Genomic DNA, 25,573 nt, shown 5'->3' with positions numbered 1-25,573 from the left:
TTTCCCGATGTACAAGGCTTCAGAGAAGAAGCACTAGATGAAGAGGCTTTAACCTTTTCATCAGTGATCCTCTCACTAGCCTTCCTCGCCTTTCCAGACGTACAAGGCTTCAGAGAAGAAGCACTAGATGAAGAGGCTTTAACCTTTTCATTAGTGATCCTCTCACTAGCCTTCCTCGTTACCGAAGCAAACGATGTCGATGGATAGACCGGCTGTGACAACGTAGACTTCTTCGCAGAAGGAGGTTGTTCCTCAGACGACCTCTTCCTCTTCATAACCACTGGTTGTGATTTTGGATCGTTCGCCCGAGGTCCGTCATCCTTTGAGGAAGCCAATGCCGTCACTGACCCATAACTGTTCCGCCCGCTCTTGTTCCCACTTGTGTCGGATGGTATCTTCTTTTTCATCAGCCGACTCACCTCTATCACCCTTTGTTTGGGTTTAGAAGTTGGGCCAGCTGCAGAATCAGTTGATACCTTTCCAGAGGATTTGGATCCCTTCTTCTACCTTTTTGACTTCTTCTCAGCCTTCTTTGAGGGCTGCGACGTAGCCGCATTGGAAGAAGGGGTGTCCTTATCAGAGCTGAAGTCTCCTCCCTTCGCCACCTCTTCGGAGGTTTCGATGGGGCTTACTCCCGCTCTTGACGTAGGGATTTCACTGACACGCACTTCCCTCTTTGGTACGTGAGGATATTCTCTTTCAAATCTCCTCACGAACCTGAGGTTAGACCGTATCATTTGAAATTCCCTCACGCTGATGGTGTTGGGGTCCTTATTGGCGTACCGCTTGCAATAATTAGTTGCCCTTCTGTATGATTTTTTGTCTCTTGCTTCCTTTGCTTTGGCAGAGTTGGAGGTGTGTGGATTCAGCGAATCGTCCATCGATATGTTCTTCGCTCGCGCCACTCTCCTCCTCTACTGCTTTTTGCCTTAGAAGCAGAGGTTTGTCGGGATTATCCGACACCAAAGCATCACCGGATGGGTGGTTGTTAGCTCGACTAGAGGTAGGGACATGGATCACTGTCGTGTCCATATCTTCCTCCTCCTCAGTCAGCGATAATTTTTCCCAAATTTCATCCGGTATGCTTTCCTCCTTGAGTGTCAAGGGGACGCTTTCCTCAATTAAATTGAGGAGTACTAGGCTCTGTCTTTTCAAACTGTCATTTATATGGTCCAGTTCCGGAGTGTCGTCCCCGCCCATATTTTCAGTCCGCTTTGTAGCAGATTTAGAGCTGCTGGCCGTAACGTTAGGGGAATCGTTGCCAATGTCCATATTCGTAATTGTCAGGGATAGTGAGGAGGTTGCACCTGTGAGTGTAAAGACTGAGGGTGCCAAAGCATCCACACCTACATCAGTCAAAGGTTCATCTTGAGGTTTTTGGGTTTTTTGGTTTTTGGTTTTTTTGTTTAAATTTTGAATGTCCATGGGATATTGAGTTGTGGAGGAGCTGAGGTCTACCGCGGCATAGCCTCCTTACCACGGCAAGGGCATGATATTTACTCGTTGAGTCGCCCAGTTATCAACGAGGCTCCGTTCAAATACAGTTGGTACCCTCACTGCAAACCTTGAGAACACCGATGGGCACGTGGTCGCTTAACACCCCGGTGTTAGGGGATCTCAGCATTTTTTTTATTTGGTAGGAGATCGCTGCCAAATATGTGTCACATATTCCAAAAGATATACTATGGGTTTTCAGTGCACTGTATTGGTTTGTGACAGTGGAGATGAATAACCTTTGGTCGGTCACAACCCTCAAATCAACACTCTACGAAGCTGAGTGGAAGATTGTGGCGATGACGCCGCACATTCGTCAATCATAAGAAAGCTGTTGGCAGGGTCTCAGACAGTTCACCAATCGCCGCTTCAGAGAACTGCCCAATCCTTCTGATGTTCGGGTAGCGGAAAGGGCGTTCCGAGACATCATCACTGCTTCAGCCATATCCATGCTGGTCGAATACCCGAAGTGAGACCAAACTTGCCAGCAGAGGCGACGGGATTAGCAAATGAGCGTGATGAGCTTCGTCGTACCAACTCCAATGACCCCAGAGTCAGGGAGCTGACTCTGGAAGTTAACAGGCTGGTCGGCGAGCATAAGCGGAAGAAGTGGTTAAATCATCTGAAGAGTTGCAACATTGGAGCCGGTATATGTGTATTATGGGCAACTGTTAAGTCACTCTCGAACCCTGGAAGAAGGGAAGATATGACCTCCATCACGTTTGGCGACGTTACGTTGACTGACCCAAAGAGGTGCGCAAGTTATTTCAATCTACAGTTTGTCGAGCACCCTGAGAGCGACAGGTTCCTCCTGCCGAGGAGGAACCACCACAGTTTACAATGGACAATATTGCCAATGCCATCAGGAACGCTCAATCATCGAAAGCGTTGTGCCCTGATGGAATCTCCATAGTAATGCTGAAGCAGCTGGATGAACCGGGAGTGGAGTATCTCACTAAGTTCCCAACTTGTCGCTAACCACCCTCATTGTTCCCGAAGTGTGGAAAATGGGCAGGGTGGTACCACTACGGAAGCCCGGCAAGGATGCCAACAAAAGTGAATCGTACAGGCCGATTTCGCATTTGTCGCCCGTAGCAAAGACTCTTGAGGCCTTAGTCCTCCCCAGTATCAGAATTAGCTGTCAAGTAGCCGATCATCGCCATGGATTCCGTAAGCAGCACATCACGACAACTACGCTGCACGCCATTACCACAAATATTTGTCAAGGACTCAACCAGAGACGGCCGTGCGAAAGAACAAAAGCCTTTGATACAGTCAGGCACTCCACTCTGTTCGATGACGTTGAGCAGACAACCCTCCAGCCAAGCTTAAAACGTTGGAGAGGCAATTCTTTCGATTCAGAATTCAGGAACAAGAAGTCCAAACCCCGTAGAGTAAAACAGGGAGTTCCCCAAGGTGGTGAGATATCTCTGGAACTGTTTAACCTCTACCTCTCCTGTATTCCGCAACCTCCAGACGGCATCGAGATCGTAACGTATGCGGATGATTGCACGATCCTGGTGTCAGGTACCTATCCTGATGACATCTGTGAGAGACTGAACAACTATTTAACCGATCTTACCACCTATTTCCATTCGAAGAATATGCATATTTCCGCCACAAAATCAACATCCGCTCTGTTCACCACATTGACAGCGCAGTTTGGAAGAGAATTTAATGTCGTGGTCGACGGTAGCAGAATTCCGACTACAAACTGCCCCAAAATTTTAGGGGTCACATTCGACACTACTTTCAAGTTGTGCGCGCACGCCACAGTTATCTGCGACAAACTGAAGAGTTAGAACAAGGTCCTCAAGTCCCGAGCCGGCAGCACTTGGGGTGCAGATAAAGAAACCTTTTTGACCACATATAACGCGATAGGTCGGTCTGTGGTAAGCTATGCGGCGCCAGTTTGGTCCCCGGGATTATGTGATACGAATTGGAAAAAGATTCAAACCTGCCAGAATGGCGCCCTGAGAACAGCAACAGGGTGCCTCCCCAAGTCTTCAGTGGACCATATACATTGGGAGGCAACGATTCTTCCAGTAAAGCAACACAATGAGATGCTTTCGTTGCAATACTTGCTTTGGTGTTACCGTGAGAGCCATCCCAATCATCCGGCTAGGCCCAACACATTCAGGTATATCATTAAGTTTATTCATGCTCTAGAGAGGTAGGGCCAACAATATAGGAGAGAACCCCTAGATCAACAGGCATATCAAGCAGGTTTAAATAGTATTCACACGGATGCAGTTGCTAAGGCCATAAGCAAATATAGTGTGAATAAAGTCCTCAAAATACATCCCCCATCCATCGCAGCTGAGGAGCGTCAGCTGCCACGACAAACTAGAGTAGTTTTGATATTTGGATATTGCAGTCGCCTAAATTCTCATTGGGCGGATATCGACCGCGCCGTGCAAGACATCTGAACAGTATGCGGCATGGGCCCGCACGACACAAAACACCTTTCAACCTACCTACCTACTCATTTAACTCCAGTGGATCTGTGGTTACATCCCATCGAAGCAGCCACTTTCCATCTCTTGGGAGATGTTTTTATATTGAAATTGTTGATATTTACGTTTTTTGAGTACAACGAACCATTCCTAATATGGAGAAGTTCCCAACACAGCTATGAGTCCGTAAAATATGACAAGCGTTGTTACACGTTATTGACAGTAAAACTTTTTCGAGCTTCAGTTTTAAAGCATAACCCTGAAATGTTGTACTCATTTATGTTTTTCGATCCGTTTGAGTCTAATATATGTAATGGATATATAACAAATTGGGTATTATAGACTCAATAAGATTTTCTCCTGGTATTGATCCTAAGCAGGCACCCGACGTTTTGAAGTTCGGGATACATTAACACTGTTGGGAAGTTTCACAAACTGGTCGAAATTTTAATTTTATTGGACATAAATGGTCTACGAGATAACCTAATATAAAAAACTTGCGATTTTTCAAATCTCCTATACCTCAGTAGTACACTTCTTGAGTCATGGGACAATATGGACTATTATCGATCTATTCCTCTACTAGCTGTACTAATAAGTCCATAAAGCAGGCTTAATTGATGTTCTGAGCCAAAAAGTGATATCCCATGATTCTAAATATGATTTTAATAATAAAATATGGTTTAAGAACTAATTAAAATGCGGTACATCATTTAAGCTGTGAGTAGAATTTTAGGGGTTGTATATATATATATATATATATATATATATATGTATATATATATTGAAAACGCCAATTGTGGGTGTTCTCACTAGAATGAAGGGCGGTTGGGTTTCTGCTGTAAGCCTCGAAAATATTTCAGTATTGGAAATATTTTCCTCAAGATTCATCCACAAGGAAATACTGGAAAGAAAAAAGGAAAGAAAATGCAGTGTTTTAGAATTTTGGAGTAAGAACAATTATGGTTCTTCTTTATTGAATTCAGTGAAACAGAACGACTTCTTACCAAGGACAACAGTACTGGTTGATGCTTAGTTTACAAGTGTTTTATTTACAAGTAAAACTATAAGGAAAAGCTAAGTATGACTATTCAAAGAGAGAGAGAGAGAGAGAGAATGAGAGCATACAAAACACAATTCTGGGCAGAATTAGGGATGCCGAATGCAAATATTTCGGATCATAGAAAAATGGAAATAGGGTTGCCAGTTGGGGAAATCCGGCGTGAACATCCCGGGCCCCATTGCAGTACCACTGCAATAAAATATGCCTCTGTTGTACCGTGTATTCTCTCATTGCGTAATACAAATTTAAAGAATTATAAATATCAAATAAATTATGAAATGAATTAAAAAATTTAACTTAAAACTAAAGAATTAAAGTAGAAATGCTCTGGTGCTTCCAGCTGGAATGGATCCTTTGCAGCATCGATCGGTAGCTCTTCTTCGGAATATAGAATATGTATGTAGCTGGAAAGGAAGTTTGTGCTTTGGCTTTGGCTGCGGTAAGCCTCGAAAATATTTCAGTATTGGAAATATTTTCCTCAAGATTCATCCACAAGGAAATAATGGAAAGAAAAAAGGAATGAAAATGCAGTGTTTAAGAATTTTGGAGTAAGAACAATTATGGTTCTTCTTTATTGAATTCAGTGAAACAGAACGACTTCTTACCAAGGACAACAGTACTGGTTGATGCTTAGTTTACAAGTGTTTTATTTACAAGTAAAACTATAAGGAAAAGCTAAGTATGACTATTCAAAGAGAGAGAGAGAGAGAATGAGAGCATACAAAACACAATTCTGGGCAGAATTAGGGATGCCGAATGCAAATATTTCGGATCATAGAAAAATGGAAATAGGGTTGCCAGTTGGGGAAATCCGGCGTGAACATCCCGGGCCCCATTGCAGTACCACTGCAATAAAATATGCCTCTGTTGTACCGTGTATTCTCTCATTACGTAATACAAATTTAAAGAATACAAATAAATTATGAAATTAATTAAAAAATTTAACTTAAAACTAAAGAACTTAAAGTAGAAATGCTCTGGTGCTTCCAGCTGGAATGGATCCTTTGCAGCATCGATTGGTAGCTCTTCTTCGGAATATAGAATATGTATGTAGCTGGAAAGGAAGTTTGTACTTTGGAGGGAGGAAATGACAATAGTGCTTTCGAAGTGAACGAATAAATGAGAACTTAGAATATGATATGGAACTTGTACTATGGAAATAATATAACAATATAGAAAAACCTCTTTGGAAACGCAAACTTGGATTTGTACTTTGGAGATAGTATAAAAATATGGAACATGTTTGCTGGAGGTAAAACTTCGAATTGGTACTACGGAAGGTGTACAAAGGAATAGAAAATCCGTGGTGGAGACGCAAACATACTATGTTTGTACTTTGGAAGTAGTGCAACAATATGGAAATTGTTTCTCTGGAGTAGAATTTCTTAGTTGTACTTTGGAAATAGTACAACAAAAGGAAAGAATGGAATTCGCATTCGGATGGAATTGATGCATGGATAACTTTTGGAATGAACAGTGTTTCCACTGGAGCAACACTTACTTTGGAGGAACCCAGGTGAGCGTATGCAGACGTACATGTGGCTATTCGCAGGTGAAACGGAATAAAGGATGAGATTCTTGGAACTGGGAAGAATCCGAAAGACTGTACATCAGTGTATGAAGAATTGCTATTATGGCTACGAACTTTGACCCAGTCTGGAGACAAATTATGTACTCGCCAAGCTGAGGGAAAAAAGAAACTTGTAAGTGTTTCGAATTTGATTACAGCTTCATCCGAATGTGTACTACAAGGTACATCAAGCAGAATCTTACTTGTACTTGTGAAAGGAATATCAGCTGGTTGAAGGAAAACTGGAATAGTACAGTACGGTTTACAAACGACAAATAATGTGCCGGTTTGTAAATGGAATTCATGAATTGCATCACCTGGGTGGTTGCTATAATGAATTATCTGGGATGGAGTATGGTTGGAATGACGAATATTGGATACATGGATTATGAAGTTGTTTCGTAGGAACCTCAATGTTGGAGGATGGCTTGGAAATTTCGAATCCCACAAAAGACTCAAAATTGGAGTCTGATTGTCGAAAAGGAACCAATTCAATTTTGGAATCAGTTGGGATATATTGAATGAAATATTCGCATTAGTGGCGATTGTCGGAACGGAGTAATTTTTCTTGGAACACAGAAGCTTATTTGGAAATGTCTCTGTTAATTGAATAAATTGTGGAATTAGTTTATCATATTCCGTATAGTGCGGAATATGAATCTTGTCTTTGAAACTGGTGAGTATTCGATCGGATTTAGAATACCCACGGGTTGAAAGTTTATTGTGTGGATCAATGTATTTGGAAATTGATTTATCACACTCCATCTCACCAGAAAAATTCACTTGCTGTAACGGAATAATGGATACACAGACCTCTCGGAAGAGGAGGACTTCTCTGGACTGGAACAATGAGGTACAGGATCTGGATGAATAGCTCTGGTAGAAAACTCATTCTGGAATGGAAGAATGGATGCACTAGAAGACCTCTCGGAAGTGGAGGACTCCTCTGGATCGGAATCACGTAGTACAGGAACTGAATAAGTAACACCGGAAGGAGACTTATTCTGGAATGGATAAATGGATGAACCAGGATACCTCTCGGAAATGGAGGGCTGATCTGGATTGGAAGCATGAAGTGGAAGAACTGGATGAGTAACACTGGAAGGAAACTCATCATATATTGGAAAAATTGATGTATCAGGAGGCCTCCCGGAAATGGAGGGCTCCTTTGGATAGGAAGAAATAGATTCACGAACAGGAAAAGTAACACCGCAAGGAAAATTATTCACCAAATCAGCACTTAACAGACCACATTTGGAATTTGGAGAACAAGGTTGAATGTCTTCAGGGGAAGAATTATTTTTTGGACTGGATTCAGCATTCAAACCAGGATTGGAACTGTCGCTAGGTGACTGATTTGATGAAAAGGTGTAATCGGAATCAAAATGGAGCATAGAATTGTGTCGCTTTTGACAATGGACACATGTATTTTTGGATGGACAATTTTTCACTCGATGCGTTTTGGAGAAACAGTTGCAGCAAAGACTAAATTCTTTTATCTTTGCCGAACGTTGTCGTGGATCCATAGAAATGAATGAGGGACATTTTCGGATCGAGTGCAATGATGACGAACAAAGTCGACATTTTGGAGTAGAACTTGTGCTCTTGGAAACAGTTGAAGTGCATGGAGCCGTTTCATCTGGAATGCTACTTAGGGTAGATGAGATATTTGGAATAGGAAAATGATTCATGACTCCTTTCACAACAAGTCTGGCATCTCTACTTGTGTGCAAGTGTTTTTGGCGAGCTCTTATATCGATTTAAAAAAATAATTAATTTCAATAGTTTTTCGGTGTTTAATAAAGTGTTAATAGTGATAATTATACTAATCATTTGTTACTTCATCGAATTTCAGTGAAATATTTTAAAATCAGTGCTTTTTAAAACACTAGTGCTTGAAATAAAGTTGTGAATTTTCAGTACTCTATCTTTGTAGTGCTTTGTACTTAACCCTGCGTTTACAAAAGACAGGACAGTTGACATCATGTATTGATTGTCAAAAACCCAAAACTTGCCTCTGTGACGTAGGCGTCCAGACAACTGCAAAAACAGTTGCAAAATTATGAATGAAAACCATAGATTTCCTTTTGTTTTCCGTTCACATATTTTGTTTTTGTATATATTCTTTTGTTTTCAACACATTTAAATTATCATATCACTTCTTTTTCACAAAAATGTCAAAAATTTGTTAACCCTGTTGCTGCGAAAAACTGATAGACAGCTGGGAGACAGGCGACAAATGTATGTATGTGTTAGTAAATCAGAGTTGTATTTGAAGACAAACTGTCTGGTGTAAACGCCTAGTAAGAATTATTATTATTTTTTACATGGCATGCGATATGAGGCAACAACTTTAGCAACCCATACATTTTACCAAATTTTATAGGATTGACAAGAATTACTTTTTTTAAATGTTCATGTACAATACACACAAACCTTTTTGGTACATTTATGTAAAACCGTACTTCTTTTTGTTCAAAAAGTACGCTTGTATAAAATGACTTCAAAAACGCAACACTAGATGTGGAAATTACGAATGAGAGTCAAAACGGAAATCACGTTTTTGAGCAGTCAAACCCTATCGTCTGAAAACGCTCTATGAACGAAATATTTGTAAGGATACATAACTTACTTCCTACTTATGGGTTTTTCATTTTCTTTACATTCCGTCATTCTACCGATATTCGTCGCTAAAATTCTTGTGTCGATAACTTTGAGTTATAGAATAGCACTCTTGTTATTTCAATAGAATATTTTCGTTATTTAACGATATCGGTTCGGTAGAAAAAAGGTACAGAATCCCACTACTGTAGTGCGATTCTCTAACTCATTTTTTGGTTTACCGACAAAAATTGGTAAAATTAAAATGCTTTTCGGTAGTTAGCGATGTTTTTCGATAAGTTTGCGACGAATAAAAAGTAGTCGTAAAGTTCTACCGATAGCAACAATGTTGTCAACTTTCATTTGAACTTTTCATTCATTAAATTGCGTTTTAATTCTACCGATATTTGTAGGTAAAAGTTAAGTACCCATAACACGATATGTTTTTTACATATCAGTTGTCACTTTGCATATACATTTTGTATGGGGGAAGTGACAACTCATATGCAAAAAACATATCGTGTAAAATACCCATTAGAGAATCGTACTACTGAGCCTTTATACATTAGATGTGTTCCTTTACTTACCTGAGGTTATCATTTTTACCATTTGTTACCATTTTTAATCTGCAGAGCGGTCCTTAATCCCGAAAAGTGGTAAAACTGGCAGCAATTTTTGAGAGAGTTACAGCCTGTTTCTGTATGTCGAAAGAAACACGTCCAAAGTCTTGTGTGTTTTTCAAATTTGTTTTTTTGTTTTGGAGCAAAAGCAAAGGTAAAATTATTTCGAAAACTAAAGTTCGGGCGTGTTCTCCTACCACAGACTACCAGACAAATTTCTGCAGGTAAAAAATTGTAGAACAGATTTTTGACATTTGTTTGACGATTATTTCACAATGAAGAAAAAATGAACGAAAAACAGAAGAAAAAGGCGCACGCTGGCAAAATAAAGTTAAAAACTGTGAAATAAAAGAAGAACATTGAATTGGTATTTTTCTTTTTGACATTGCTACCAGATCTACCATTTTTCGTTCCATTACTTTTCTAGTAAAACTGGTCATGAGAGAGCAATTTTAACAGTTTTCTCTTTTACCACTTTTACTATTAAAAAAATAAAGGAAACAAGTAAGAAAAGCGTTAAGTTCGGTCGGGCCGAACTTTTTATACCCTCCACCACAAATTTCAGCCATTTCGGTGGATTAATGTGGCCACAACCTTCAAAATACCGAAATTCGAAAGGTACCGTTCTATGGGGGCTATATGATGGCGTGGACCTATACCTACAAATTTCTGGGGGAAAGTTTTATACGCCTAAAGAAGACCAAATACCAAATTTCAGCCATATCGGTGTGATAATGAGGCTAAAACGTTCAAAATATCGAAAATCGGGAGATATTGTATTATGGGGGCTATATATCAACACGTGGACCTATATAAACATTTTATGGTAGAAATGTTTCTTAGCCTCTGGAAACACAAAATACAAAGTTACAACCGATTCTTTGGTCAAATGGGTCTAATGCATTCAAAATATATTAAAATGACGCGTACTTTATAAGGGGTCTTATGTGGGGACTATACCAAAACGTGGACCTATATAACCCAACTTTGGTAGGAATGTTTTCTGGCCTCTGAAGACACAAAATACCAAATTACAACCAATTCTGTGGTCAAATGGGTCTAATACATTCAAAATATATTAAAATGACGCGTACTTTATATGGGGGCTATACCAAAACGTGGACCTATATAACCCAACTTTGGTAGGAATATTTTTTGGCCTCTGGAGACACAAAGTACCAAATTACAAACAATTCGGTGGTAAAATGGGCCAAATATCTTAAAAATTCCTTAAAACGACGACGCGTCACGCGTCATTTTGTATGGGGGCTATACGAAAGCGTGGACCTACATAGCCCGCTTTCAATACCAAAAGTCCTACGTAAATATAACATATTTTCCCAAAATTTCATCAACCTACGTCAATCCGTTCGGACGCTAGAGTGATTTCCACAGACGGACAGACGGACAGACGGACATGGCTACATCGATGTAGAATTGCACGCTGATCAAGGATATATATACTTTGTGGGGTCTACAATGATTATTTCGAGTAGTTACAAACGTAGTGACAAACTTAATATACCCCCATCCTATGGTGGAGGGTATAAAAACAATAAAGGACTGTAGTTCAGTTATCTAACCGCTACATTGATGTAATTTGCAGAGGTCAAGGATTGATTTTCAAGTTTTGTATTCGTAATTTGCCGGAATATGCACACCAGAAATTAAAATATGTTCAAAAAATTATATTAGTATATTTTTCCCACAATTATGGTAAATTTTACTCCCAAAATACTATCTGATCATTATCCAAAATTATCGTCATCTTTCTCGACTAAAACTCTTACCATGTGCAAAATTTTGTCAGTTTTGAAATATAATTGCGACCTCTATCGTGGTTATGGTTACACTATACACAATTAAAACTGTGGAGTCGCTTCATATACTAGAATATAACTCTGTTTCTGACCACGTACATCACCATAATTGACACCAATGGAAGGGTTAAAAAGTCGCCTTGCGAATATAACTTACGCCGGGCGGAATATATCTTCCAGGAAAGAAGATATGAATGTATATTAAAAATTTTACCAATTTTACAAAAAAGTTTCGGTCCATTTAACCTGCTAAATATTATCTGATCGTCATATTAAATTGCAAGCTTCTTTCTTATTGTAAATCCAAACTTTACTTAAAATTTCGCGCAGGTCGGATTATTATTGTGGCCTACAGAGCCGCTTCAAAATCGGGTAAAAATCTTGTTTTTGGTCCATTTCATCCCTTTAATATTATGCGATCATCGCCAAAAACTATAAGGGTGTATTCTGGTCTAAACCCGACCTCCATACACAATTTTGTGACGATTGGTCCATAATTGCGGCCTGTAGCGTACGTACAATTTTTAATTAACGGACAGACGGACGGACGGACAAACATCTCAAAATCGCTTTATCTCGTCGAGATATGAATTTTGGTGTAGCACATGAGGGGTCTATGACGAATATTTCGCGGTGTTCCATGAATTTTCCGAAAAAAAAAAACAAATTTATAATACCCTTTCCACATAGTGTGTAGGGTATAACATAAAAATCTGCTAATAAAATCGACGTTAAACGGCCAATAGTCTTTATTTAGAACACTTTGAAGATTTTTGATAACAATTTTAATACTTTTAAGGCGATTTTCGGCCAAAAACTGTTTGCATACTTTTTGCATATTCTGCATATTTTTTTCAATATTCTGCATATTTTGTGCATGTGCAAAATATGCAACAAAAATACAAAATATGACCCTGTTATTGAATTCAGTTTTCTTTGAAAGTTAAAGCGATTAATTTGAACTCTATTTCCGTTTAAGAAGTCTAATGATTTATTTCAACAACCCGATAACTTTCCTCAATGGGAAACCTTCTACGTGAATGTAGATAAAGCAAAATCCGCCCATTTTCTTGGGAGTTTGAAGAAAAATAAAAGAAGTACTCCTATAGAATTTTTCCAATATTTTCAACTCTAGAATGCATGTGATAACTATTATTCGAAACCAAAATTTGTTTTTTGTAACACCAATATTTGCTAATTTTGTCTATAATATCCTAACTATTATCCCTATGATTATAAGTTTGGTCTCATTTGATTCCCCGTGAAGTCTTTCCTTAAAACTGTTACTTTTTATATATATATTCAAAAAATTTGAATTACATTTAAAATTTTTCCAATTTTTTGTAAATTCCGCGAATGCTGAGTAACATTTTACAAATATTATGCAATCTACTTAATGACGTCACTTCGTGATAACTTTTTAGTGACAATTGTGCTCAATAAAATAATTAGCGTTTTTATAATAATTTTTTCTTAAAAGCAGAAGTTTAACCGCGATAACATTTGTCCGCAACAACCAAAAATTTGCTCTCGAGCGGATTTGTACTGGGGAATTTTTCTTAACCTATGTACCAAAAATCGTTAATGTAGCGCGAAAAGAAAAAAGTCAATTTTTTGGAAATGGAATATGAAATAATTGGCAACATTTCCCATATACCCTCATTAGCATAAATGCTGATGGTATAAAAATAGTGAAAATGATATTCAGAAATATTTTTCAGGTCCAAAACAAGAACTAAACCGCTTTGAAGATCTACTGAAATACGAAAGGCATTCACAAACAAATATCAGATAAAGGAAATAACAAAATGATAAATCATCTGTGGTATCTTAGTCCTGAACTTGTTGGCCTAATCTGATAGTTCAAACCACCGTAAAGAGCAAAATGCGACAAAAATCTTAACAAAGCAAGGATGATGGAAAAAACCAAACTAACAAAAGAACAACTGCCGAAATTTCCAGAAAAAGTCTGCCAGGAGTAATTACAGGGTTTACTTACTTGTTGTTCAAGAGATTAAGCATTAACTCCGAATTTCTTGAAAAAGATCCTGCAACTTGACCACAGAACATCAATTACCAGGAAGGGTAAGGATGGAAAACAACTTGAAAGTTGTGAACGACATAGCAGAGCAAGGAGTTGAGTTCATCATCAAGTAGTCATCTGTACCCAGATGGCTCCAAAACAACTTTATGTCCCTTGATTAAATTTAATTATGAAAAAAATGTTAAAGGCATTTGTTGTCATTCCCAAAAATTCATAATATAGGAAGAAAAATAAGTTTTTCACAATAGACTCCATTTTCGCCCTAAGGCGTTTTTTCGGGACATTGACTTTATTATCTCGAATTCAGTAATACTTATGTAAGTATTTTGTTGCTCAGAAAAAATATTAAGAACAGAATGGCCTTTAATTTAATGCATAATACGGGCAAATAGCTTTAACCAGTCAAATATCCAAAAAATCGAGATTTTCATAACTTCGAAGCCCCAGTTACACGTGTTAACATATTTCAATTGTTCTCAAACTTTAACTAAACTAAACACTTTACGGAGATGCCGCATAAAAAATCCGAAATCGATTTTTTCCTTTGAGTTAAAAACAGCCTAATGCAACAAATTAAGTCAAAGAGAATATTGAATTTTACATAAAATATTTGACAATTTAACAAATTTTATATTTTTGCATAATTTAACAATAAACAAGTAAGAGAAGGCTATAGTTGATCGGGGCCGACCATGAGATATCCTACTCCACTAACCCTGAATACTATAATAATATAATTGTTCCACAGACATCCCAGATGGGACAAGGGAGACTTCTCTCATAGCAATGAGTGCACCCCGATTCATATTAGCTCAATGATATGGGACCTACAGTTTATCGCCGAGTCCGAACGGCGTGTCTTAAGACACCACTTGCTGAAATACTCAGGAAATGTCGCAAACATTACTGAGGGGTATTTTGCCACCGTTGAAAATTGAAATGATAACTAGGCTGGTTTTAACTCAAAGGGAAAAATCGATGTCGGATTTAGGCGGCACCAATATAAAATTAATAGTTTTGTTGGATTTTAAGATTACCAAAGTTGAGCACAATAACATGTTAACACGTGCCACTGGGGCCTCAAAGTTTCAATAATATTTTGTATGCGGCCAACGGTGAATTGTCATGAAATTGCCGTCCAATCGATGAGAAGTAATCCAACCAACAATATCATAGGGCCCAAATTTCCTAAAATCTGTCAAATATACCATTGGAGCAATATCAAAATCTTTGTAGCCACAGCAATGAATTGGTAAAAATTTCTCATCGATTGGACAATAAATGGGGCCTTTAGGGCAATTTCGTGTGAATTCACCTTTGGTCCCATACAAGTGACCCAGTGGCACTTGTTAACATCTTCCAAACTTTGGCAATCTGAAAATCCAATATGACCAGGGGTGTGCCGCCTAAAAAATTTAACATCGATTTTTAAAAGCCACCCTAATGATAACATACCAGAGAAATAGCACCATTACTGGAAACGTTAGATGGTATTTTCTTTATTTTATAGGGGTTAGAAGGATTGCATGGTTAAAAAATAAAATGTATTATATTAAAATTTATTAAGAAAAAGACCTTTATAACAGTTTTCTGCGATTTTTACGGAACCGACCAATACAAAAACGACTAATATTTCTTTGTATTATATTACTTTTGCCCATTATATTACATGCAAGATGACGAAAAAACAAGAAACAAGTAAGAAAAGCGTTAAGTTCGGTCGGGACGAACTTTTTATACCCTCCACCACAAATTTCAGCCATTTCGGTGGATTAATGTGGCCACAACCTTCAAAATACCGAAATTCGGAAGGTAGCGTTCTATGGGGGCTATATGATGGCGTGGACCTATACCTACAAATTTCTGGGGGAAAGTTTTATACGCCTAAAGAAGACCAAATACCAAATTTCAGCCATATCGGTGTGATAATGAGGCTAAAACGTTCAAAATATCGAAAATCGGGAGATATTGTATTATGGGGGCTATACATCAACACGTGGACCTATATAAACATTTTATGGTAGAAATGTTTCTTAGCCTCTAGAAACACAAAATACAAAGTTACAACCGATTCTTTGGTTAAGTGGGTCTAATACATTCAAAATATATTTAAATGACGCGTACTTTATGACTGTTTCATAGCCTTCATATATATACAACAATTTATCAAGGAGAATTTATCAAGGGAATTTGTACTGTGTACAGTACACAATTTATCAAGGAGAATTTATCAAGGGAATTTGTACTGTGTACAGTACACAATTTATCAAGGAGAATTTATCAAGGGAATTTGTACAGTACACAATTTATCAAGGAGAATTTATCAAGGGAATTTGTACAGTACACAATTTATCAAGGAGAATTTATCAAAGCTATCAAATTAATTGATTTAAAGCAATTTCATGATTGTGATTGTAAAAATGAAGACATTTCATTCTTTTGTTTTATTTTTCTTTCTTTTTTATAGATTTTCTTTATTGAAAACATTCATAGCATACTTTTAGGCCGTAATATTAATTTTCAGTGCTTTTCAAACTATAATTATTTAACCTATATATACCGTATCATACTTTCAGGCATATTATTAATTATCACCATGGCTTGTTTATATAGGGAATGCAGTATTAGAAATTTTTCTGAGAGATTGATTACCTGTTGTATATGTGATAACCATGCCCATTTTAAATGTGCTGGGTTTAATGGTAAACAATTTCATTATATTACTGATAGATCCATGGGATTACGTTGGTCGTGCCCTGACTGTAGAGATAAAGAAATAAATTTCGTTCGTCTCTTTAAAGAAACTAAATTAGAAGTCTCTAAATTAAAAAGAAATTCAATCCCCTTTTTAACAATTTGGAAAAAATAGAAAAAATTTTAAATAGTTTTGATTACTCGGTTGATTCTCCGAAAAGGAAAAAATCATCAGCCAGTAATACCATTTCCACCTCTGAAAATCTGATTGCTTTAAATTCCCCGATTGCTACTTCAGCTCCTCCTATCACTCCAATTTCCCAGTCATCTGAAAACTCATCAGTAGCTAGCACTCTTCCTGTGTCTTCTTCATCCTTGGCTCTTATTCCTACCAATAAAACAAATACCATTGTTCCTGTCATCAATAAACCTATAACCAATTTACCTACTCCAGCTGAGAGTCCTTCACCTTCGGTTCCGCAAAGTAATCCACCTATACCTTCTGTTGTTATCCATGAGCCTTCAGCTCCAGAACCTCCATCGTTACCCTTAGATCAACTAATTGTAGTTGCGCCGCGGAAAACTGTTTTTGTATCCCGATTACATCCTGATACTTCAACTGATCATATTCGTAATTATGTCAAATCTAGAATTAATATTTCAAATGATAATGATTTAAAGGTATTTAAATTTAATCCGCCTCAACCAAGAGATATTTCATCTTTTAGGATCGTGGTTCCAAATGATTTATTCCATACCATAGTTGATAGCGAGTTTTGGCCCGAGGGACTTACAGTGAAAGAATTCATCTACAAGGAAAGATCTACTCCGATAAATCCGATTGTTCTTCCAAAAAACTAGAGTCATTGCCATTTTTATATCAAAATGTTAGAGGTTTGAAAACTAAACTCAGTAGCTTATATTTAAAAAGTTTTTATTGTGATTATGAAGTCGTAGTGTTTACTGAAACATGGTTAAGTGATACTGAAATCTTTTGCGAAAATTTTCAAGTTTATAGGAAAGATAGATTAAACAAGGTTGGTGGTGGTGTTTTAATTGCAGTTCACAATTCTATTTCATCTGAATTAGTTGTAATACCAGTGACAACTTCTGATGAGTTTCTTTGTGTAAAACTGAATTACCTTGGGAATATAATCTTTGTAAATGTTTCTTATATTGCACCAAACTCGGGCAATGACATTTATCTAAGACATGCCAATTTAATTCAAAGTGTTTCTTCTTTAATGTCTACTACCTCTGAATTAATTTGTATGGGTGATTTTAATCTTCCTCATATCTCATGGGTCCCTGGGGACAATAGAATAGATTTTATACCTGCAACTAGCACTGGAATTGACGATTTTTGGGATTTAATTTTTAGTCAATGTCTTTACCAAGTTAACAATGTTTTAAACATAAAGGATCGGGCTTTAGATCTAGTCTTTTCATCTACACTCAATGTTGCATTGAATAGATGTCTACCTATCGTATTGCCAGAAGATGTTTACCATCCTACACTTTCAGTTAACCTTCAACTACAAATTTCTAGACCGACCCCTAGGTCTAAGAAAAATATTAATCCTAAATTTAATTTTGGAAAAACAGATATTAATCGGCTAAAATCAATTTTATTAAGTACAAGATTTGTTATTAATGATACGATAGATTTAAGCGTTTCTAATTTCTATAATCAACTTAACTCTGCCTTCGCTAAAACAACTCCATATATAACAAAAGTTTCTGATCATGGCCTTCCTTGGTTCACATCGACGTTAAGGGTCTGTAACATAAAAAGTAGATGCTTCAAATAATTTAAAAAAATTAACTCCGTAGTGAATTACTCTACTATATTGTAGCCCGAAATAAATATAATTCTGCCAATTCTTATTTTTATCGGCATTATCTTGATAAAATGAGTAGGAATTTCAAAAATAACCCGAAAAGCTTCTTTAAATTTGTTAATTCTAAAAGAAAGGCTAATAATTTCACAAGCTGTATGAAATTTGGTAGCAGAGAATCTTCGGATGAATCCGAAATCTCTAATATGTGTGCCGACTTCTTTCAGTCTTCCTACTCTTCTAACATTCTAAATGAACAATATAACTATAGTATTGACAAGCTGAATCATCTACCTCATATTGTATTGTCTGAAGATGAAGTCCTTGTAGGCTTAAAGTCGCTTCGTTCTTCAAACATACCCGGTCCAGATGGTGTTCCTACTTATATTCTTAAATCTTGCGCCAATGAAATTTATCAACCTCTTACAAAAATCTTTAATTATTCCTTAAATAATGGTTACTTTCCAACTTTCTGGAGATCTAGCTTCATTATTCCACTACTCAAATCTGGTAATAGATGCTTTGTTGAAAATTATAGGTGTATAGCAAAACTTGTGCTATCCCAAAACTGTTTGAACTTTTAGTTTCTCGAAGACTATCTCACTTTGTTAAATCTATAATTTCACCTTTTCAGCATGGATTTATGAAAGGCAGATCTACAATTACTAATCTCATGGAGTTTGTAACTCATGTCTATAAAGGGTTTTCTTATAAACAACAGACAGACGTTATTTATACCGATTTTAGTAAAGCCTTTGATACCGTAGTGCATAAACATTTGCTTTATAAACTTGATATCATGGGATTTCCACAATCTTTATTGAATTGAATTTCCTCTTATTTAAGAGGACGCACCCAAAAAGTTTTATTTAACGAGTCATTTTCCAAGGACCTGTTCGTTTCTTCCGGTGTGCCGCAAGGTAGCCACCTGGGCCCACTTTTATTTGTACTATATATTAACGATCTTCCTTCAGCTATACGTTACTGCAAAATTTTAATGTATGCTGATGATGTAAAGCTATTCTTTCAACTGAATTCATTAGTAATTCAATATATCTACAATATGATCTGCACTCTCTTACTAATTGGTGTTACGCAAATGGGATGACTTTGAACCTCAAAAAGTGTAAAAAATTTTCCTTATCTAGATCACTTCCGTTTTTCTCCAATTATTATATTGGTTCACATCAATTGGAAAATGTTGACTCTTTCCTAGATCTAGGTGTTTTATTAGATCATAAATTGCGCTTCAATTTGCACATTGATTCTTGTGTTAATAAAGCTAAATCGTTATTGGGTTTTATAAAACGTTGGTCTAAAGAATTTGATGACCCATACGTTACGAAACGTTTGTTTGTTAGCCTCGTCCGCCCAGTTCTGGAATATGGTTGCATTCTATGGAGCCCTTATTACAAATCATACTCTGATAAGATTGAGTCGGTTCAAATCCAATTCCTACTGTTTGCCTTGCGTGGTCTGCACTGGGACACGACCGCGCTACTCCCACCTTATGAAAGCCGTTTAATGTTAATTGATCTTCCTACTCTTGAAAAAAGAAGATTTACACTAAGAGCGCTATTTTTTATTAAACTGTTACGCGGCTTAATTGACTGTCCGTACTTGATAGGAGAAATAAGATTTAATGTTCCTTCACGTATAACCCGTAATTTCTTGTCAATTAATTTGCCTACTGTGAAAACTAATTATGAAGATAATAACCCATTACGTTCATTGTGTGATATATACAATAACATCTATATTACGATACCTTTAACTGAACCATTACAAACTTTAAAAAAATTAATATTGCATTCATAATGTATAAACAAGCAGGTTGCCAATCCTCTTTAATGTAGTATTAACATTTTTAGTAACTTAGTTTAGTATCTATTGCTCTGTAAACTACTTGTGCCTGTGAAGGGTTCTTCAGCTCAGCATATGTATATCTACAACTCCCTCTGCGGAACAGTAGAACACAGCTAATGAGCAGAAACTATTTTTAATTTATATCTATCACCCTCGTTCATTCTAAAAAATTGAGCTCTGTTTAACGGCAAACTACATCTCCCTCAGCGGAACCAGCAGTATTCAGCCTAAAGAGCCTTTAATGTAAATACATATTAATTTCCCTAATTAAATTATGTTGTTGTTCTAGTTTGTAATTAAATTTTTATATCGGGGGGAGGTGGCCCCCTCGGTCGGCAGGGGCGGGAGTGAGTGGCGTGGGAACGAAAAAAAAAATTCCGCCAAGCATGTGGAATAAGTTCTGGACGCCTTTCCGAATTTATCGTGCAGGGAATTTGTATTTATATTTTCTACAACACATTTATCGTATGCGGATTTTACGTCAGTCCATGTGGATTCCAGCTCGCTTATGTGAATCTTAACCAGCTGAGCAGAAGTTAGTGGAATAATGCCACGACTGACACAGGAATTCAACTGTAGTAGTCGACTAATGGAGCTCACGAACTTAGGATAGGCCATTTTTCGATTGTTTAGGAAAATATTAGGAGAAGGAAAATATTAGGAAAAGGATTGAAAACTCTTAAGATCGTATCGTAGGACGTAAATAGAGTTGGAAAAGGAAACGAGAAAAGTAATGTTCTCGTTTTCCAATGGGAACTTCGAAAAATAAATCGAAAACATCGAATCGAAAGGAAGTAAATCGTAGTAAGTTATATTTGCACCGAAACGTGTACTGAGAAAAAATAGTGTTTTCTGTACGCAATAGAAACTTCAGCAATCGAAAATAGGAGTGTTCCTTCGGAAATAAGGATCTTTGTGGGTTAAAAGGAGAAATAAGCACTTCGGAAAAGATTTGCTCCGAAATAGCGTAGGAAAATATTGAAGAAAGTGTGTCTTTATAAGTATTTACTTATATGGAATGCGTGTTCTAGCTGCTGCCGCAAGCACCACATGGCAGGATAATTGTAGGAGACCTCAAGGGTTGGAAAAGAATCCGGAAAAGTACCAAAGACCCGAAGGAAATTCGTTCAATAATGGAACAATGGAAGTTTTGAAGCTAATTTCTTATTATAGAGTGACCCCTAGCGAAATATGGGTGCAATATAAGTCTGCAACAGGCAACAGAAATTGCAAAGACAAAAAATTGCTTCGAAAAAAGTGGGAAAAATCACGAAAAATTACAGTTTTCAGTTATCAGGAACAGTGAGAATAAATGGAAATGTTGAACGTTGTGCAGATAAAATAGCGAAAATCCCGAAAAATTTGGGAAAAATATTGAAAAATAAGACTTTTCCGGCTATTTTAATTATATGGAAAGTGACCTCTAGCGGCGGCATGTAACACTAAGTCTCCAGAACAGCATATCAAGTCGACGGTTAGGAAGAACTTGCTGAAGAATTAACGAAATTCCCGATAAATAATGGAAAATGTGTTCTTTGGATGTATTTTGTTATTTTTGGAGCGCCACCTATCGGCGGAAAACGGAGATAAAGATTACGTTGAGTTGGGGAATTGGATAATAGTTCCAAAGAACCTGAAATAGTATCGGGAAACCACGAAAAATTGGAACAAATAAGAAAACAAGAAAATTTCCGGGTATCTTCGTATATAAACAGCGCCCTCTAGCGGGAATATGGTGAACTGTAAATTGGCAGGAATGACGTGTCTCGACCTCTCACTTGTATATACACGTTAATATATAATAATATATGTGTGTCGCACACGAGTTGTAGTCCGACCATATAAAAGGGCTTGCTGTAGGGTGAACGTATAAGCTTAGAGAATAGCAGTGAGAATTTACTGATCACTGTTGAGTGAAAACACAGAATCGATCACTGCTTGGTGGCTGAACGAGTAAACGACTCAACAGAAACCAACAAGAAATAATGCAACGAATGTGCGTGTGGGTGTTTATATGAAAAACAACAGTGCTGCTTATAAAGAGACTGCAATGCTGTTTGGATCTCTAACAACAACAATTACTGCTGTAACTATTGAACGATTATGGATAGAAATAAACACACCAACAAATTAATAGAAAAGAGTAGAAAAAATGCAATATGCAAACGAAATATTCTCGCGACAAAGTGGACGGAAAAAATGCAATGCAGAGAACACACTGTCGCGAGTCAAAAAAATAAATTGAATATTTGAATTGTATTTGGATGCAAGCAAGTATAAAAATAAAATGTAAGGAAATTATTATTTCAATAGAAAAATAATAATCTTCGAACAAATTAATGAGGAACAAGTAAAATGGAAATCGAATGAATAATTAAATATTGGAATTTAATTACACGGAATAAATTGAACTTTTTTCGGAGAAATTTGGACATCGAATTCAGAACACTGTGCGCGAAATAAAATTGAAAAATCAAATTGCCGACGGCAAAACGCACTTGAACTTTGGACTTGAATATCACTTCTTTTGGGCACTATTGTTTTACTTTACGGTATTGAACATACAAAGCACAAACTTGCCTTTTTATCGATGAAATGAAGATGGAATGGAAGGATGAACTCGATGAAATCTCAGCAACAAAAACTCGCAATCCGGCTCTATATATATATATATATATATAATCCGGACAACGCGATAATCCGGATTTTTTTACATTGTAAACTCTTTAGTATGTCATATATTTTCCTTACCTCGATATTCCGGACATCAAAATTGTTTTCCATGGTGAGCATTAGAATCTTATTTATTTCAGTGCCGTTTTGTTTTTAGCAATAACCATTGGAGTATAAATAGGAAAAAAATTTTCGATCCAAATCTCGACTTTCTAGCTAGCCACTGTTGACTCAATTATACACTCAATATGGAATAATTTATCTGAATCAGATTTTTCTACCATTCAACCATTGATGGCTTGCGATGTGTTGTGCTGTTATCGATAATGATCGATATATCCACCTATAGGTCCCTAATTGAAATCACCTGTTTAGAACAATAAACACCTGTTTAGAACTTAACATATGATAATGACATGTTTAGTTTTAAGGATAAACCTAAGAAAGAAAATATGATTAAAAATCCCGTTATGTTTTATATATAACACTGTGTGTAATTTTTTGAGTCATGTTTTATTAACCATATTCTGACTCCACCGTGTGATAGAACACCAAAAACGAGAAGACACGTGTCTCGCCCTTTTTCCCTATCTCATCAACTTTCGCGGTTATAGGCCCCCAAAGGTTTGAGGCTTTGATGTAAAAAGTGTCATTTAGTCGGGACTATATCTTCCAAACCGTTAAGAAATTTGAATTTGTCTCAGAGGCAAAGTTGTAGCTCTTGTCTTAAAGAACAAAAATTGTGAACACATATAACCCATCAAACTTCATCTGCAAGATCAAAATCGCCATTGTCAAATTTCTTTTAAAAATTTTCTCAAGTTTTGTTATACAGCTACCAAACCGATCAAATTTGAAGCAAACAACCAACTACAAAAATGTACCTCAGATCTCAATAAACATCTTTCTAGAATATACGAACCCTGAAGGAACAGGTCAAATGGTCAAAATAGCAAAACAATTGTGATTATTATCCTCTTTTCTCGGCTTCTGCTCCATAGATATTAAACCGTTCAAAATTCAAGAAAATCAACCACAATAGTGTAGCAAAGGCTTCAATAAACAACTTTCTGGAATATGCGAAATGTCTATGAACGGTTCTTAATGGTAAAAATAGCAAAACACTTTTGAAAATATTCAATTTTTACACTTTTTTCTCCGATTCAGGTCCACAGATACCGAATCGCCCAAAAATTAAGGATATCATCAACCACAAAATTGTACCTAAGATTTCAACAAACAACTTTTTAGAACATATAAAGATTCTAGGAATTATTCTTAGGGCTAAAATTCACGAACAATTAAATTATTTTTAACATTCCCTCTGCTCAGGTTTGGAAATAACAAACTGTTAAAAAATCAAGGAAATTTGAAAGGGTTGTTATTTATGGACCTGAACAGGAAAAAATGATCTAAAATAATCGAATTTTGAGCTTGAAGAATCGTTCCTAGAAACTTCATTTGGTCTAGAAACTTGTTTGTTGAAATCTAAGGCACATTTTTGTAGTTGACTGTATCCTTAATTTTTGGGCGGTTGTGTATCTTTGTACCAGAGTCGGAGAAAAAAGTATAAAAATTGGATATTTTCAAAAGATTTTTTGCTATTTTTACCATTAAAACCCGTTCATAGGCATTTCACATGTTCCAGAAAGTTGTTTATTGATGCCTTTGCTACACTATTGTGGTTGATTGTTTTCTTGAATTTTGAACGGTTTAGTATCTATGGAGCAGAAGCCGAGAAAAGAGGATAAAAATCGCAACTGTTTTGCTATTCTGACCATTAAGACCTGTTCCTTCAAGGTTAATATATTCTAGAAAAATGTTTATTGAGATCTGAGGTACATTTTTGTAGTTGGTTGTTTGCTTCAAATTTGATCGGTTTGATAGCTGTATAACAAAACTTGAGAAAATTTTTAAAAGAAATTTGACAATGGCGATTTTGACCTTGCAGATGAAGTTTGGTGGGTTATATGTGTTCACAATTTTTGTTCTTTAAGACAAGAGCTACAACTTTGCCTCTGAGATAAATTCAAATTTCCTAACGGTTTGGAAGATATAGTCCTGACTAAATGACCCTTTTTACATCAAAGCCTCAGACCTTTGGAGGCCTATAACCGCGAAAGTTAATGAGATAGGGAAAAACGGCGAGACACGTGTCTTCTCATTTTTGGTGTTCTATCACACTGCGGTGTCAAAATATGGTTAATAATTTTCGTGTTGCACAGTGTAAGTATAAATAAAATCAATCTAGTTTCAAAAGCCGAATTGTTGGCTTAACTAAAAAAAGTCTTTCCTTTGCATTCTTGAGTGCAACTTAAAAGAAACTTGCATTGGCGCTTTTGAGTGCCTGCAAATAACCAAAAACACATTTTCCGCCAGTGGCGTTTTTAAGCGCCGGCACCTTAATAGACAGGTTCCTATTTTTGTATTGAAAACCATATTTGTATTTTGCTAGACAGCAGAGGCTCAAAGAAGACAGGCTTATGCGCATACCGGTGACGGAGAAACCTAAGCACCACAGAGGTAGCAAGCTGGTAAGGCTGCGGAGAAAGATTGGAGATTTGAAGAACAGAGTATATGCAGATCCACCACCTCCTTGGAGTATTGCCTGTGAGTTATGGCAGCAAATTGATGACTTAGAGAAGCAAATGCCAAAGAAGATGAAAATGAAATTTAAAAGAAAAGCTTGTATTTTTATTTTCACCACACATTGAGAGACAATTTCACGATAAATAATTTCTAAAACTATTTTTTTTTTCAAAAACAAATTAAATATTTATTTATTTCAATTATTTAATGAGAAAGTGAAATTGTGAAGAAGAATAACAAAAATA

General features: G+C 36.7%; 1 protein-coding gene across 5 annotated transcripts; it reads right to left on the bottom strand.

Moving 5' to 3' along the window:
• Positions 1-25,573, bottom strand: LOC141387188 (uncharacterized). Of its 5 annotated transcripts, none has more exons than XM_073956499.1 (3): positions 25,233-25,405; positions 22,818-23,106; positions 1-4,854 (listed from the first exon to the last, which is right to left on the bottom strand). In XM_073956499.1, exon 3 carries the CDS (start codon positions 1,423-1,425, stop codon positions 796-798), a length of 630 nt encoding a protein of 209 aa, XP_073812600.1. In that variant the 5' UTR covers positions 1,426-4,854; positions 22,818-23,106; positions 25,233-25,405; the 3' UTR covers positions 1-795. The 5 variants fall into 5 exon arrangements, with proteins under 5 accessions (XP_073812600.1, XP_073812556.1, XP_073812578.1 ...); XM_073956455.1 differs by lacking the exon at positions 25,233-25,405 and adding an exon at positions 25,449-25,573 and having other exon boundaries at positions 374-4,854; XM_073956477.1 differs by lacking the exon at positions 25,233-25,405 and adding an exon at positions 25,444-25,544 and having other exon boundaries at positions 374-4,854.

The sequence above is a fragment of the Musca autumnalis genome, unplaced genomic scaffold, assembly GCF_047663935.1.
Source record: "Musca autumnalis isolate F117 unplaced genomic scaffold, ASM4766393v1 scaffold_1, whole genome shotgun sequence".
NCBI lineage: Eukaryota > Metazoa > Arthropoda > Insecta > Diptera > Muscidae > Musca > Musca autumnalis.
Note: the sequence above shows the minus strand (reverse complement) of the source record. Positions and strands in the feature narration are given on the sequence as shown.